At 34.8% G+C, this 15,299-nt stretch overlaps 1 protein-coding gene across 1 annotated transcript; it reads left to right on the top strand.

Annotated features, from left to right (window-relative positions):
- Positions 1-554: 554 nt before the first annotated feature.
- LOC134283815 (uncharacterized) lies at positions 555-8,960 on the top strand (the record flags this gene model as incomplete). The annotated part of the gene is made up of 4 exons (XM_062766293.1): positions 555-617; positions 789-2,546; positions 3,122-3,267; positions 3,425-8,960. Coding segments are annotated over exons 1-4 (7,503 nt in total), but the record flags the coding sequence as incomplete, so codon positions are not given.
- Between the last annotated feature and the right edge of the window lie 6,339 nt (positions 8,961-15,299).

Genomic DNA, 15,299 nt, shown 5'->3' with positions numbered 1-15,299 from the left:
GAAAATGCATTTATTCTTTGAAATTCTTTCCTTTGCTTCTGTGTTTATGCCTATGATCCAAATATTTTGGTTTAAATCCGATATCATCTACTTGTTTGTCTCTGCGTCTGTCCGTTTCATGCATGACAAATCTTAGTAGTAGTTTTCTCATTAGCTATTCATAGAAGATGCTTGAAATTTTATTACCAACTTTGTTGAGGCATGCCATATAGTGGGTTTAATTTTGATATGAATCTGATGCCAACTTCATCTGCCTGTAATTGAACTTGTGTAAACAGTATATCTACATGATAGTGATAGATCAGAGCGGGGGTATTACTAGTGAGCATTGGCTCACAGATTTCTTGTTTTCATTGTACATACGCCATACATGGCTTTAATTTGAGTATTTTAGTAATTTGAATAAGGAGCTTTAAAACGTAAAAAAAAATTTCAGAAAGCTTTTCTTGTGTGTTCCAGTGTTTGAACTTAACTGTAGGTTATGATGACCTACTTTTGGAATTTTAAAGCTTTATCTAAATATGCGGGATACCCAAAGTGTTTGACTAGTAGTGATGATTTGTAAGATTTATAAGAAAAGCAATGCAAGGGCCCTGAGCCTCTTGTTAATTCTGAAGGTAAATACAAATTATGTGATGTAAGTATAGTGCTATTATTAAATTGTCAGTGTTAACTTCATTTAATGAAATGGTGGTGTCTGACTCTATTAGATGTGTTTCATGTGCCTGTATACATTTCAAATACTAACATTATGTAGTTTAAAGAATAGGATTTCTTGTGTTTTGTAGATGGGCAAGAAAAAGGGCATGTCTGCTAGCGTGAAGCGCCAAAGAGACAAGCTACGAAAGAGAGAGATGAGGCAGCGGCAGCTCCTTTCATCCACAGATGATCCACAAGATGGTTCGATGCTCGAGTCTGCTGTCCCCTGCGGGACAGTAGAAGGAGCTGTTTCAGCTCCCCCTGGTAATTTTCCAGGGCAAGGTTCTATAGGGTTTCCGCCTATTGAGGAAAAACCCTTGGCCAGAATGCAGGCCTCTCTTCGCGAGAAAATGCATTCAAATGCCCTGAGTATCGCATCCTCTCAGGGAAGTCGTCTGTGTGCCCGAAACGGAGGCATGGCACCGTCCCCTGACTCCCCACCGTGGGTTTGTACTCCACCGAGAGTACCTGAGCCGGACACCGTGCACGTGTCTGGCTCAGCAGGTCAGGCGCAGCTGGATATGTCATCCTCTCAGGGGGATGAGTCCAGCAGGATACTAAAAGATGCAATGGATTTTGAAACGGATTTTAAAACGGATTTTAAAACGGATATTGAAACGGATATTGAAATGAATATTGAAACAAATATGAGAATGGATACTGATACAAATATGAGAATGAATACTGATACAAATATGAGAATGGATACTGATACAAATATGAGAACAAATACTGATACAAATATGAGAATGGATACTGATACAAATATGAGAATGGATACTGATACAAATGTGAAAATGAATACTGATGAAAATATGAAAATGAATACTGAAAGAAATGTCATAAATGTCCAAGAACAAAATGAGTGCATAAATGATGACTATATTGAAAATGACTCAAGTTTCAGATTTGAGAGACAATACACTGGCAAATTGATTGATGCTGAATTTCCAAGTGCAAGTGAAAGCAGACAACAAGCAGACATCAAGAAATCTATCCAAGGTTCTTTTCATCAGGGTAACTTAATGTTTGGTGAGAATGCGGGTACACAGTGTGTAGCAAACTCCTTAGTAGCTTTAGCATACCATAAGTTAAAGAATTCTAAACACTGGCAAGCAACAGATATGGACAATGTGTTGGTAATGGGGGATGAGTTGTACACTTTCTTGCAGCGTAGTTCTTGTGTAAATAGCAGATACCTTTTGGTTAATGAGTTACCACAGTTTTTTGAATGCTTTAATACAGTGTATGAGTTGAAAGCAGATGAATCGTTATGCAGTTTGATAAATTTATCAGATACTGAACCAAACTATGATGACTTTCATGCATATTTCCTTTTAGATGCTTTGCATATTGCCCTATCTGAAACTGATGGATGTTTTGTGTGTTTTAGGGGAAATACTTTTTTGATTGGGAAAACGAATGATCAATTTTTCACGTTTGATTCTCACTCCAGGACTGCTGAAGGATATATGAGTGTGAATGGATGCAGTACAAGGATACTTCATGAATCAATTGAAGATGTTTACAACCATGTTCTTTCATTAGCACTGTCAATGGGATATTCTGAAATGATTGACTGTGAAATAACAGGTGTGAAATGTTCTATTAGGAAAATTGAGGCAGATAAGAAACAAAATGGTATGCATTCTAGTTCAAATCTTCAATTAGTCCCTGATGATGATGTTGAAGTTGTTTCAACAGAAAGTCACAAAATTAGCTTTAGGCCACTCTCTGCTGATAAGAAAATTGATCTTTGTGAAACTTTAGGGATATCATTGTCAAATTATGAAGAAGTGAGGGAACCAACCGTCTTTATCCAGGAAGCAGAAGGACCTGAAAATTGTGTAAGAATTCAGGGGGATGGAAATTGTTTTTTTCGAGCCATTTCATTTTGTTTGAGTGGAGTTGAGGACCATCATTATGATGTACGTTCAGCAATATGCCAACATCTCCTTGACAACTCAAGTTTGTTCAAAACCTTTTTAAGGTGTGGTGAAAATTCCGTTGAAAATCATATTGCAATGAGAAATATGACTCAAGAAGGTGCATGGGCAACAGAAGTAGAAATTCTTGCTCTCTCTCATCTTTTAAAAACTGATGTGCACACATATACACAGAATCATTGGGTTACGTATTCTGCACGCATGGTAGATCCCACAACAAATTTGCAAAGCTTGGAAGCAATATATCTTTTTCATGAGAATGAGAATCATTATAGTGCTGTGTTATCAGTTTTTGGAAAGCAAACACCTTGTTGCAAAAAGACAGAATCAATCATTATAGGGCAGAAAGAATTCAAAAAAAGAAATGTAAATCGTAATCGTATGAGAGAAAAGCGTAATGTCATGTCATCAGAAAAAATCGACAATGAAAGTAGTAAGAGATATAAAAAAAAAAAACTAAAATTATGACTGAACAGAGTGGAAAGAAAGTTAAAGGTTTTTGTGGCGTTGATAAGAAATTGAGAGCAGCAAAACTAAAGTACTGGACAGATCGAGCATTTAGATTAAGAGCAATATCACAGAGAAAAGAAAGATACAGAAGTAATGAAGTCTACAATGCAAAGTCAAAAAAAAAGAAGTGTTGAAAAGTATGCTTTAGACCTAAGACACAAGTTGAGTCTTAAAGAAGCAAGCAGAAGGAAATATGCAACAAATGAAGCCCATAGAAAGCATAAGATGAGAAGAAGTACTGAGAAATATAAATCAAATATTTTACACAGAGAAACTGTGAAACAAAAAAGTGCAGAAAAGTATAAGAAAGACCAAATACATAGAGCAGATGTTAAAAAAAGAAGTACAGAAAAGTACAAGAAAGATGAAGAACATCGAGCAGATGTTAAAAGAAGAAGTACAGACAAGTACAAGAAAGATGGAGAACATCGAGCAGACGTTAAAAGAAGAAGTACAGACAAGTACAAGAAAGATGGAAAACATCGAGCAGACGTTAAAAGAAGAAGTACAGACAAGTACAAGAAAGATGAAGATCATAGGTATATGCTGAAGGCAGCTAGTAAGGTAAAATACCACTGTAGTGCTGATGGAAAGAAACGCAAGAAGGAAAATGTGCTTAAACAGAGACAAGCAATGAAAGTGAAGCTAGAGGATGAAGATGAAGTTGTCAAATTATTTAAGGAAAATGTAAGGAATGGGCCAGAATACACTTGTTGCTGTTGTCATCGTTTATTGTTTGAAAATCAAGTTCAAGGATGTACATTTGAAATGTATGAGAAAAACCAGAAAGCAATGGAAATTGCAAAGATATGCATCAATAACACATATGTTCATGAGTGCACAATGTCTTGTTCAACGCAATGCAAAAAATCATCATTATGGATCTGTTTTACATGTCATAGGAAAATACTTAGTGGTAAAATTCCAGGAGAAGCAGCTGCAAATAAAATGACTCTTGAAGAAATTCCACATCAACTAAGTAATTTAAACAGTTTAGAGCAACATCTCATTGCTTTACATATTCCCTTTATGAAAGTGATGTCTCTCCCACAAGGTGGTCAAAGAAATGTACATGGGCCTGTTGTATGTGTACCTTCAAACATGAGAAAAGCAACAAGCTTACCGCGAAATGAAAGTGAAAATATGTTGCTACGTGTGAAGCTGAAACGGAAGTTATCTTATAAGGGTTACTTTGAATATCAGTTTGTGAATTCAGAACATATACATACAGCACTGGACTACTTGAAGAAAAACAACAGATGGTATCAAGATGTTGTGATCAATTGTACATGGAAACAAAACTGTGAGGAAGGTGATTTGATTTTGAATGGTTCTAATGAATGTGAAGAAGAGGAATTAAGATCGGAACAGACAGAAAGTCAAGAGGTGGTTTCAGACACATGCTTACAACCTGTGGATATTGCACAAGAGGTCCTTGATCACTACTTTGATGATGTTTACAATATAGCTCCAGGGGAAGGACAAAATCCTGTACGTATGTTGCAAGAAGAAGGGAATGAAGCAAAGACATTTCCACATTTATTTCCAAGCGGAAATTTTTCTTGGAATGAAAATAGAGAGGAAAAGATAACCCTTGCCAGATATTTTAACAACAGACTTATGAACACTGATAATAGATTTGCAAAAGACACAAATTACATCTTCTTCTCACAGTACATGTCTGAATTAAACCAAGTGATTGAGAAAACACAAATTTCAGTGCGCAAGTCAGTATCACAACTTAATGGTGGAAAATCTGTAACATCAGATATGTTGCAAGACCCAGAAGTACTCTCTAATCTGCTGAGGAACAATGAGGCTTTAAGGTTTATGCAGCCAATTCGAGGAACACCTGCATACTGGTCAGCAACACAGAAAGACTTATTTGCTATGCTTCGACAACTTGGTATTCCTACATGGTTCTGCTCTTTTTCTGCAGCTGAATTCAGGTGGAATGATATTGTGGGATCAATATTACGTCATGAAAATGATACAACAGACCCTTCTGATTTAGACTGGGCAGAAAAAAGTGAAATTTTGAGAAAAAATCCAGTGACCGTAGCCAGAATGTTTGAAAATAGATTCCATATTTTCCAGAGGGATGTAATATTGTCTCCATCAAACCCAATAGGAAATGTCATTGATTATTTTATCAGAGTTGAATTTCAGCAAAGAGGTTCCCCACACATGCATTGCTTGTACTGGGTTGAAAATGCACCGAAATTCAACATAGATAGCGATGAGACAGTTTGTGATTTTATTGATAGGTATGTCACATGTGCTTTGCCTACTGATAATGAGAACCCAGAACTTCGACAAATCGTCTTAGCTGTACAACAACATAGCAAGAGTCACTCAAAGTCATGCAGAAAAAAAGGAACAGAGTGCAGATTCAATTTTCCAAGACCACCATCAGAGAAAACCTTTATAACAAAACAATGTGAGGAAGAGGATGACATTTCTGATGATGATGGGATATTGAACAAATCTCAGGCAAAGGATATTTTGTTGAGTGTTTGGAATGAAGTATTGGATGATGTGAATGCACTTAAGACAACTGAAGAAATATTCAGCAACATCCACCTTACACAAGACGTATATGAGATAGCACACAAGTTGTTGTCGACAAGAACAAGTACCATATTAAGAAGAAATCCTAATGAAATGTGGACAAATCAGTACAATCCATGCCTTCTCAGATGTTGGGATGCAAACATGGACATACAATATGTTCTAGACCCCTTTAGCTGCATCGTGTACATTATATCATATATATCAAAGTCAGAAAGAGAAATGGGAATGCTTTTAAAGCAAACACAAGTAGAGGCAATAGAAGGCAATTTAAGTGCCCGTCAAACAATGAGAACAATAGGATCAGCATATCTTAATCAGAGGGAGGTCAGTGCCCAAGAAGCAGTTTACAGAGTCTGTAATCTGAGAATGAAGGAGAGTTCAAGGAAAGTGGTTTTTGTTCCTGTTGGTGAAAATCCCACTCGTTTAAGTAAACCTCTTTCTCAAATGCAAAACAAAGAGAGAAAGGAGTGCAATGATGAAAACTTTGAATGTGATGATGATGAAGACATATGGATGACAAATATTGTAGAGAGGTATGAAAATCGTCCTGACTTACATTTGTTTGATAAAATGTGTCTTGCAGAATTTTGTTCCTATTATAGAGTGCTTGCTAAATCTCAGATTCCTAAAGGAGAAAATGAAAATGTTTATGAATTGAAGAATGGAAAAGGGTACATTCAAAAAAGAACAAGGGGAAAACCAGCTGTTATCAGATATCCTAGATTCAATCCAGAAAACACACCAGAAAAATATTATCAATCAGTATTGCAGCTTTTTCTTCCATATGTCACACAAGATCAACTGAAACCACCTGGATTTGAATTTTACCAGACATTTTTTGAAACTGGATTTGTGAGGCTGAAATCTGAGATTCGTTTACAACCAGTAAAAACTTTGGTGGAAGGTAATCAGTCCAAATTCTCAAAAAATGAAGATGCTATTGATAATGCTCAAGAGGTTTTTGAACTTTATGGTGAACCTGAGGATGCGTGGGCAAAACTTTGTCCTGAAACAGAAATGAATAGAAAGGAGTGTTTAGATGAAAAAAAGGCGACTGAGAAATTAGAAGATAAAAAACCAGAAGTCACTCATGAAATTGAAAACAATTCTTCAGACTTGTTGTATCACATTACAGAGAATTCCAATTCAAGGCAAGAAATGCTTCCGCTTTTGAGAAGATTAAATGAAAAACAAAAGGAGGTCTTTTACATAGTTCGTGACTGGTGCTTGAAGAAAGTTAATGGAGAGAATATGGAACCATTGCATATCTTTGTCACAGGGGGTGCTGGAACAGGAAAAAGCCATTTGATCAAGGTTATACATTATGAAGCTTCTCGTATTCTTGAAAAATTACTTTCATCTCCAGATGATGTATCTGTTCTTCTCACATCTTTTACTGGCACCGCTGCATTTAATATACGGGGCAATACACTTCACCATGCTTTTTCTTTGCCAATAGCTCTACGAATTCCATATGAACCTCTGAATGAGCAAAACTTGAGTGCAATAAGATCCAAGTTAGAAAAATTGCAGATCTTGGTCATTGATGAAATATCTATGGTTCACAAGAGGCTTTTGTATTATATTCATGAGCGTCTTGTTCAAATTAAGAAGTGTAAAGAACCATTTGGTGGTGTATCTATCTTAGCAGTTGGAGATTTCTACCAACTTCCTCCAGTAAAGCAACGAAAAGCAGAGAGATTGTATAATGAAAATGAAGAATACCCAGTAGACTATTGGTTAGACTTTTTCAAAATGGTAGAGTTGGACGAAATAATGAGACAACGAGAAGATGCAAACTTTGCTTCAATTTTGAATTCGTTACGAATTCGGACAATAGAAGAACCCCTGTCACAAAAGGCTAAAGTGATGCTTTCAGAGTGTATAAGAGATGGGCCAGAGGACGTTCTGCATGTATATCCCACAAACGAAGAAGCAAATGAACATAACCTCAAGATTTTGAAGGAAAAGTGTGGAGATTTAATTGAAGTAAATGCTGAAGATTATCAAAAAGATAGAACGACAGGTAAGCTCACATTACGTGAAAAACCTTTCATTAGGACAAGAACAGATGGATTATCCTCTTCCCTGCTCATTTCTGTGAATGCTAGGGTGATGCTTACAAGAAACATAAATGTGGATGATGGACTTGTTAATGGTGCGATGGGACACATTTCTTCTATTGAGTTTGGAAAAGGTGAGCAGAGAAATAGAGTGGAAGGAATTGGTGTGATATTTGATAGCAAAGATACTGGAAGGAAGGAAGGAAAGTTTACGCCGCAAGGACATCTAGTCTATATTCAAAGAGTACAAGAAGACATCAGAGAAAAAAACACGAAAAATGTAGTTAGACGTCAATTTCCTTTAAAATTATCATGGGCTTGTACAGCACATAAAGTTCAAGGAATGACAACCAACAGTGTTGTAGTTAATTTAGATAGAACATTTGCTCCAGGACAGGCATATGTAGCTATTAGTAGAGTCACTTCTCAGAATGGCTTATTCATTGAGACAAGTAATGAAAATGCATTACAGAAGAAAATTTATGCTGATCAAGATGTGAAATCTGCCCTGAGTAAAATGCAGAAATTAATATCAAACCAAAATGATGCAAATATGATCAACTCTGATAATCACAAAACAATCATTTTATTCAATGTGCAGAGTTTAAGAGGTCATTTTCAAGACCTTCAATGTGACAGCAGATTTCTGAATACAAACTTTATATGTTTGACAGAGACATGGTTGAAAGGCAGTGAGAATGTGAAAGATTTTGAAATTCAAAACTTTGAATTTTGCCATGTTACAAGGGAACAATCTTATGATGAAAGTGTGGACAATTTTGTCAAGCTTTGCAAATCCAAAGGAGGTGGTGTTGGAATGTACAAGAAGAAAAATGAAAAAACTTTGATTCACGAGTTACCACAAAAAAATATAGAAGGAATGGCAGTAGAACTATGTGAGGAAAACACTGTACTTATAATTATTTATCGACCAAGTCAACTAAGTGTAAGAGTTTTTCTCGATGGCCTCCAAAAAGTTTTGGATTATTTCAAAGAACAGTTTTCCAAATGTATTATACTGGGTGACTTTAATGAAGATGCAAAATGCAAAGGACCTATACAAGAATTGATAGAGTCTAAAGGATTTCAGCAAAAAGTTAATTTTTCAACTACAGAGGGTGGTACAATTTTGGATCATGTTTATGTTCCAGAACTCATTCAAGCTGATGTACAATGCATGCCAGTTTATTTTAGCTATCACGAAGCAATTAAGCTTACTTTTGAATTGAAATGAGCTATATTCATTAACACCAGGAATTATACCAGGGAACAAGCAAATGTGCCCCCCCCCCTCCAAAAAAAAAGTAATTCAAATCTAGCCTCTGAAGCCAATTTGTGAATTTTCACTCATTGATGCATCATTTATGTCAATCTGGTTAAGATAACCAATAGATCTGAACCCATAACCTGGTATTTTTTCTGGAAAATAATTAATGTCAGCTCCAGCATCTGAAGCAAGTCAGATAGTGTGCATCCTTAGCTGTATCATTTAAGCAAGTTTGCTCAACTTAGGACTTATACCTACTTTAGAATGAGCCTGCTCCAAGAATTTAACCTTTACACTCAACCGGAAAATGTAGGTCACATCTAGCCTCTGAAGCAAGCTTTGTGGTGTGCTTCCTTAATGTGTCATTTATTAGTTTGGTCCACATAGGTCTCATATTCAGTTAAAAATGAGACGTGTACCCAAAACATTAGCCTGTTCAATCACCTGGAAAATGTAAGTCAAATCCTGTATCCAAAGCAAACTTGGTAGTATGCATCGTTACAGGCATCATCCTCGCAAGTTTGGTCAACATAGGGTTTCAAGTTACTTGGAAATGATATCTGCACCAAATGTATTATTGAACTTGAACCTGAACCAAAAGTGATATCCTGCTCCAAATATGTTAACCTGGTCAATGAAGGACACAGAAGTACTTAAGGACATATGCAAGATACCTTACGTATTGATAATTCTTCAAGATATTATAAATTTAAACTTATAATACCATAACATCTTCTTCAACAAAAAATCAGCATGTATTACCAGGAGTTTTGAAAAAATATCAAATTATAAAATTTTTTGCGTTATTCAAAGAAAAATGTACAAAAGTTAAAAACATAAATTCCATCTTTTTTCCATCAAAATTTATTTTAGAAGAGGTGTAAAAATACATATAGACATTAAAAGCATTGCATACAGGTCGATTTAGTTGAACTCTTCAACTCCAGGGAAGAACCCAACAAAGTTCAAACTGTTGCATATGACCATAAAGAAAACTGCATCAAAAACCTAAACCTGGGATGCCAATGCTTATTTCATATGCTCCCCAAACTTTGTGGAAGTGAGCATAAAAATTTCTTTACGCTAATATTTTAAGCTGTCAGGTATAATAAAGCTTGTCCACTTGGTTTATTTTAGCTCAGAGTAAAGGGTATGAAGATTTTCTTAGTGGACAATATATCTCATTTATTGAAAATTAAATTTAAAACAAATTCATGAATATTTCAAAGAATCACACACTTGCATTCAAAGGTTGTTTAATATTGACCACATTTAAACTGTCCTTAATTTTGAATGCCTTGAAAATTTTTCAGTTGGATATGTCGAGTCTAACACAAGATTATGAATTCACAAAGATTATCTACACTGTGTGATTATGGTGATCATGAAATAGTCTGTTATTGCCTGTGCACCATACTGTTGCTAGGAATGTTAGAATTGAAGCACACTTAAGTTATGCATACAGAATATAAATTAAAATTAAACTTTTGTCAACATTTTTTTAATTCGATCTCTTGGTTCTTGTGTTCCATAATAAATCAATATATCTTTCAAATTTCAAAATTTTATTAAAAATTAGGAGCAAGTGCCTTAATGGTCATCTTATTTTGTATCATAGTTGATAATCAAAATGAATGACTTTTCTCACAGCAAAGTACAGTGAACCAACTTTTATTTCACAAAATATCCGCGAAATAATTTTTTTAATTCCTATAATTAATCGCCGCGAACCATTCATTTTGCTAAGGATTTGTAGAGAATGTTTCCCCGGTCATGGAAATTAATACGTCGCAGATTGATTTTAAACCGAAGAATTGCGAATAAAAGATGATGCAAATAATAGCTGGTTTACAGTAATCAATCGAGTGCTAGCTTCGAACTCATAACCCTAGGGCCATGAATTTCAGAACTTATGGAAAGGCATGCCACACCTTTGTTAATCATAACCATACACCTTGTAAAACACCCAGGAACAGAATTAAAGAATTAAAGCATTTTCACTACAAGATCAGCCTAACCCTGTCACCAGATCCTCTTACCCTAGCTGGAGCCATGAATTTCACAAATTTGGAAGAGGCGCCTATGCTCATTTTAATGATGCACTTAGTTTATCTGTTATATATACAGGTGGAGAGATGATTCTTTTCTAATAAATTATTCATTTTCACTAAATTATCAATTTAGAGCCCAATAGCAATTTGAACACTGAACCATACGGCCTTGGATTTTACAAATTGGACACTGAACCATATGACCTTGAATTTTACAAATTGGTAGGAGTCTAAATGCATATTACAATCATGCCAGTAGTTTGACTGGTGCATGAAAAATAATTACAGACAAAAAGTGATAGCAATCGATCACCTGATTGACGCAAATGTCCTGTAAAGAAAGACAGCTACTATACACCCACTGAAGATTTAACACATAGGAATTAAAAACAACTGCATACATGTATACTATTTTTTGAAGAATTATAATGTACAAAAACAAAATATGTAATTAAGTCCAAATTTCCTGATTTTCTTAAAAATAATTATCTTGTTCGTGCTTCATACCCTGCCCAAAAATTTGTATTGTTCGTAGATTTTATTAAATCAATCTTTTATGTTATCTCCACATTTTTATCCTAATAATTAATACATGTACATAAAACGTTGACTTTATGAATATTTTAACTAAAAATATGTCCATAGAACATGAATATATTAGTAAAGGAACTGATGAAAATTTGTTTAAATATATGAAATTTGATCAGAATATCTTGAATAGTGATGCAGTTGAAGTGCTTTACATTAGTATGTTGCAGCATATGAAGTTTGCTCTAATTTCATTAAAGTGAGGTCAAGTTCAATGGAAATGCCAAGGTCAAATAATTGTAGATTCAGTTGAAAAGCTCTCATCAGTAAATATCAGCATATGAAGTTGAAAAAATATTACAAATGGTTTCTTTAAAACTGACTTTTAAAAACACAATTTGATAAAGAGGGTTCAAGGTCAAATAAAAGGTCAAGATCAAAATTGTTGATGCAGTTGAATTGCTTACATCTGTATGTATCAAATAATTATTTAGGATTCGTGATGTCAAAGCTCTGGTCAAAAATGTTGTATTGCAGTTTTATTAAATCTCTCCTTATGTATCAACATATGATTTGATAAAAATATACTAGAAATGTTTTTTAGAATACTTTAACACAGTTTGATAAAATGACTTAAACACAATTGATAAAAGTGAGGTCAAGGTCAAAGGAAGGGTCAACGTCAAAATTGTTGATTTAGTTGAATTGCTTACATCAGTATGTATAAGCATATGAAGTTTGGCATTAAGGGTCATTGATACTCTGATAAGAAAGATAACTCTTAATGACATAAATGTCTATTATTCCTTTATAGGTTTGCAGTTGAAAAGTCTCTTTTCTGTCCAATCAGCATATGAAGCTATGCTATAATTTTATTTAAAAAAATAGTTCTTTTGGAAAATCATTAAGATTCAACAACATTTTTTTTGAGTGAGCAGAGGGTTTATGAACCTTAATTTAGGAAATGTGAGTTAAGTTGATTTGCTTACATCAGTATGTATAAGCATATGAAGTTTGGCATTAATTTAAGAAATGTGAGGTCAAGGTGAAAGGAGAGGTCGAGGTCAAAATGCAGTTGCATATCTCTCAACAATATGTATCAACATATGAAGTTTGATAAAAAAAAGTATCTAGAATAATGTCTTTAATTAAAGCTGACTTAAACACAATTTAATAAAAGTGAGGTCAAGGTCAAATAAAAGGTCAAGATCAGAATTGTTGATGCAGTTGAATTGCTTACATCAGTATGTATCAGCGTATGAAGTTTGACAGTGATTTTGGAAAGGTGAGGTCAACGGTAAAAGGAAAGGTCAAGGTCAAAAATGTTGAAGAAGTTGAATTGCTCTCATTAATATGTAACAGCATCTAAAATTTGATAAAAATATCTCAAATGGTATCTTTAAAACTGAGCAAAAAACTAATTAAATATAAGTGAAATCAAGGTCAAAGGAAAGGTCAAGGTAAAAAATGTTGATGCAGTTAAATAGCTCTCATCAGTATGTATCATCTTGTGAAGTCTGATAACACCATCTTAAATGGTATGTTTAAAACTAAGCTAAACACTAATTTAAGAAAACTGAGGTTAAAGTCAAGGGAAAAATGTTGATGCAGTTGCATAGCTCTCATCAATATATCTATCAGCATATGAAGTTTGATAAAAATATCTTGGATAGTTAGCTTTGAACAGTGCTAAACACAAAAAGTGATGGAAGGACGGAAAACGGACATGACAAACACTATATGCCCCGGCCATATTCATGGCGGGGCATAAAAAGTGTACAACTGTAAACACATATACATGTATGTACTGTTCTGTGACTAAAATATTCATTCAGACATTATTTCACTTAACTTGAAGGATCAAATGTGTTAAACTAATAGTGTGGCCCCACCCTCACTCCAGGAGTCATGAATTGAACAAACTTCAATCTACATTACCTGAAGATGCTTCTATATATAAATATAACTAACCATGCCTTTGTTGTTCTTAAGAAGAATATTATTTATAAATATTTTTGTCCCCCGCTTTCGCGAAAGCGAGGGGACATTAAATCTCATTTGTCTGTCCGTCTGTCCGTCACTCTGTCAGTCTGTCCGTCTGTCCGTCCGTCACAAAAACTTTAACCTTGCCCATAACTTTGGATCTAGTGGAGCTATGACTTTCATATTTCACATATGTATTCCTTGTGATAAGACCTTTCTTTTGGTACCACCAAATTTGACCTTTTGACCTTGACCTCGGAGTTTGACCCACTTTTACATAAAAAATTTCATATTTTTACTTTGGCCATAACTTTTGAATCTTAGATACTAGGCCTCTCTTATATTTCACATATATATTCTTTGTGACAAGACCTTTCATTGGATACCAACAACTTTGACCTTTTGACCTTGACCTTGGAGATTTACGAACTTATGGAAAAACTTTAACATTGACCATAACTTTTTAACGGTACGGGCTAGGGCTTTCATTCTTCATATATGTAATCCTTGTGATATTAGGCCTTTCATTGGCTACCAAGAATGTTTACCCTTTCACCTTGACCTTGAAGTTTGGTCTACTTTTAAAAAAATATGACCTTTGCCACAACTTTTGAACAGTAGATACTAGGACTTTCATATTTCATATATGTATTCTTTGTGGCAAGACCTTTCATTTGATATCAACAACCTTGACCTTTTGGTTTGACCTTGGAGAATTTTTGTACTTAGGAACAAACTTTAACCTTTACCATAACTTTTGAATGGCAAGGGCTAGGGCTTTCATACTTCACCTATGTAATCCTTGTGAGAGGACTGTTCATCAGATACCAAACACTTTAACCCTTTGACCTTGACCTTGGAGTTCAGTGATGATTTCTAAATAAATGATATATGATAGGGTGTTCATATTACACACAATATGTCATTAAAAATGACATCTCACCCACAAAGACCTCGAAAGCGGGGGACCACAATTCCTTGAATTTGCTTGTTTCCAATAAAAATTCATATTTAAAACTATGATTGCCCCACCCTACCTGCCAGGGTGGGGGTGGGGTCATAATTCAAACAAAGTTGAATCTACACTTACTGATGCTTCCATATGAATATCATCAATCATGCATGGCTTAAATTTCCTGATATTGAGAAGAAAAAGAGACTTTTCCTATAAAACTTTGATCTTCCCTTGTGGCGCCACCCTACCTGTGTTTTCCCTTTATTTCAAAGTAAATATTTCATACATTTAAATTTTTATATGGAGCTCTTCTTCATAAGGAGGTCAAAATAGTCTGAAAATGGCCACAACCCCATTAAAGACCTTCCTATTTGTTTCTGTATTAAAATTTGATCATCCCTTGTGGTCCAACCTTAACCCCGGGGGTCATGATTTAAAAAAAAAAACCCTGGAATCTACACTATCTAAGAATGCTTTCATGTAAATATGACCAATCATAGCTTTGTTGTTCATTTTCCCTATATAATCCTATGTAGAACCTTGATCATCCATTATGGCCCCACTCTATCCCCAGGGGCTATGATTTGAAAAAACTTGAATCTACACTACCTGAGGATGCTTCCATGTATATATGACTTATCAAGGCTGTTCTTGAGAAGATTTTAAAAGATTTTTCATATATATTTCAGTCTATGTAAAGCTTTGATCATCCATTATAGCCCA

This window comes from Saccostrea cucullata, unplaced genomic scaffold, assembly GCF_032062105.1.
Source record: "Saccostrea cucullata isolate Sc308-1 unplaced genomic scaffold, CSIRO_AGI_Scuc_v1 ctg4922, whole genome shotgun sequence".
NCBI lineage: Eukaryota > Metazoa > Mollusca > Bivalvia > Ostreida > Ostreidae > Saccostrea > Saccostrea cuccullata.
Note: the sequence above shows the minus strand (reverse complement) of the source record. Positions and strands in the feature narration are given on the sequence as shown.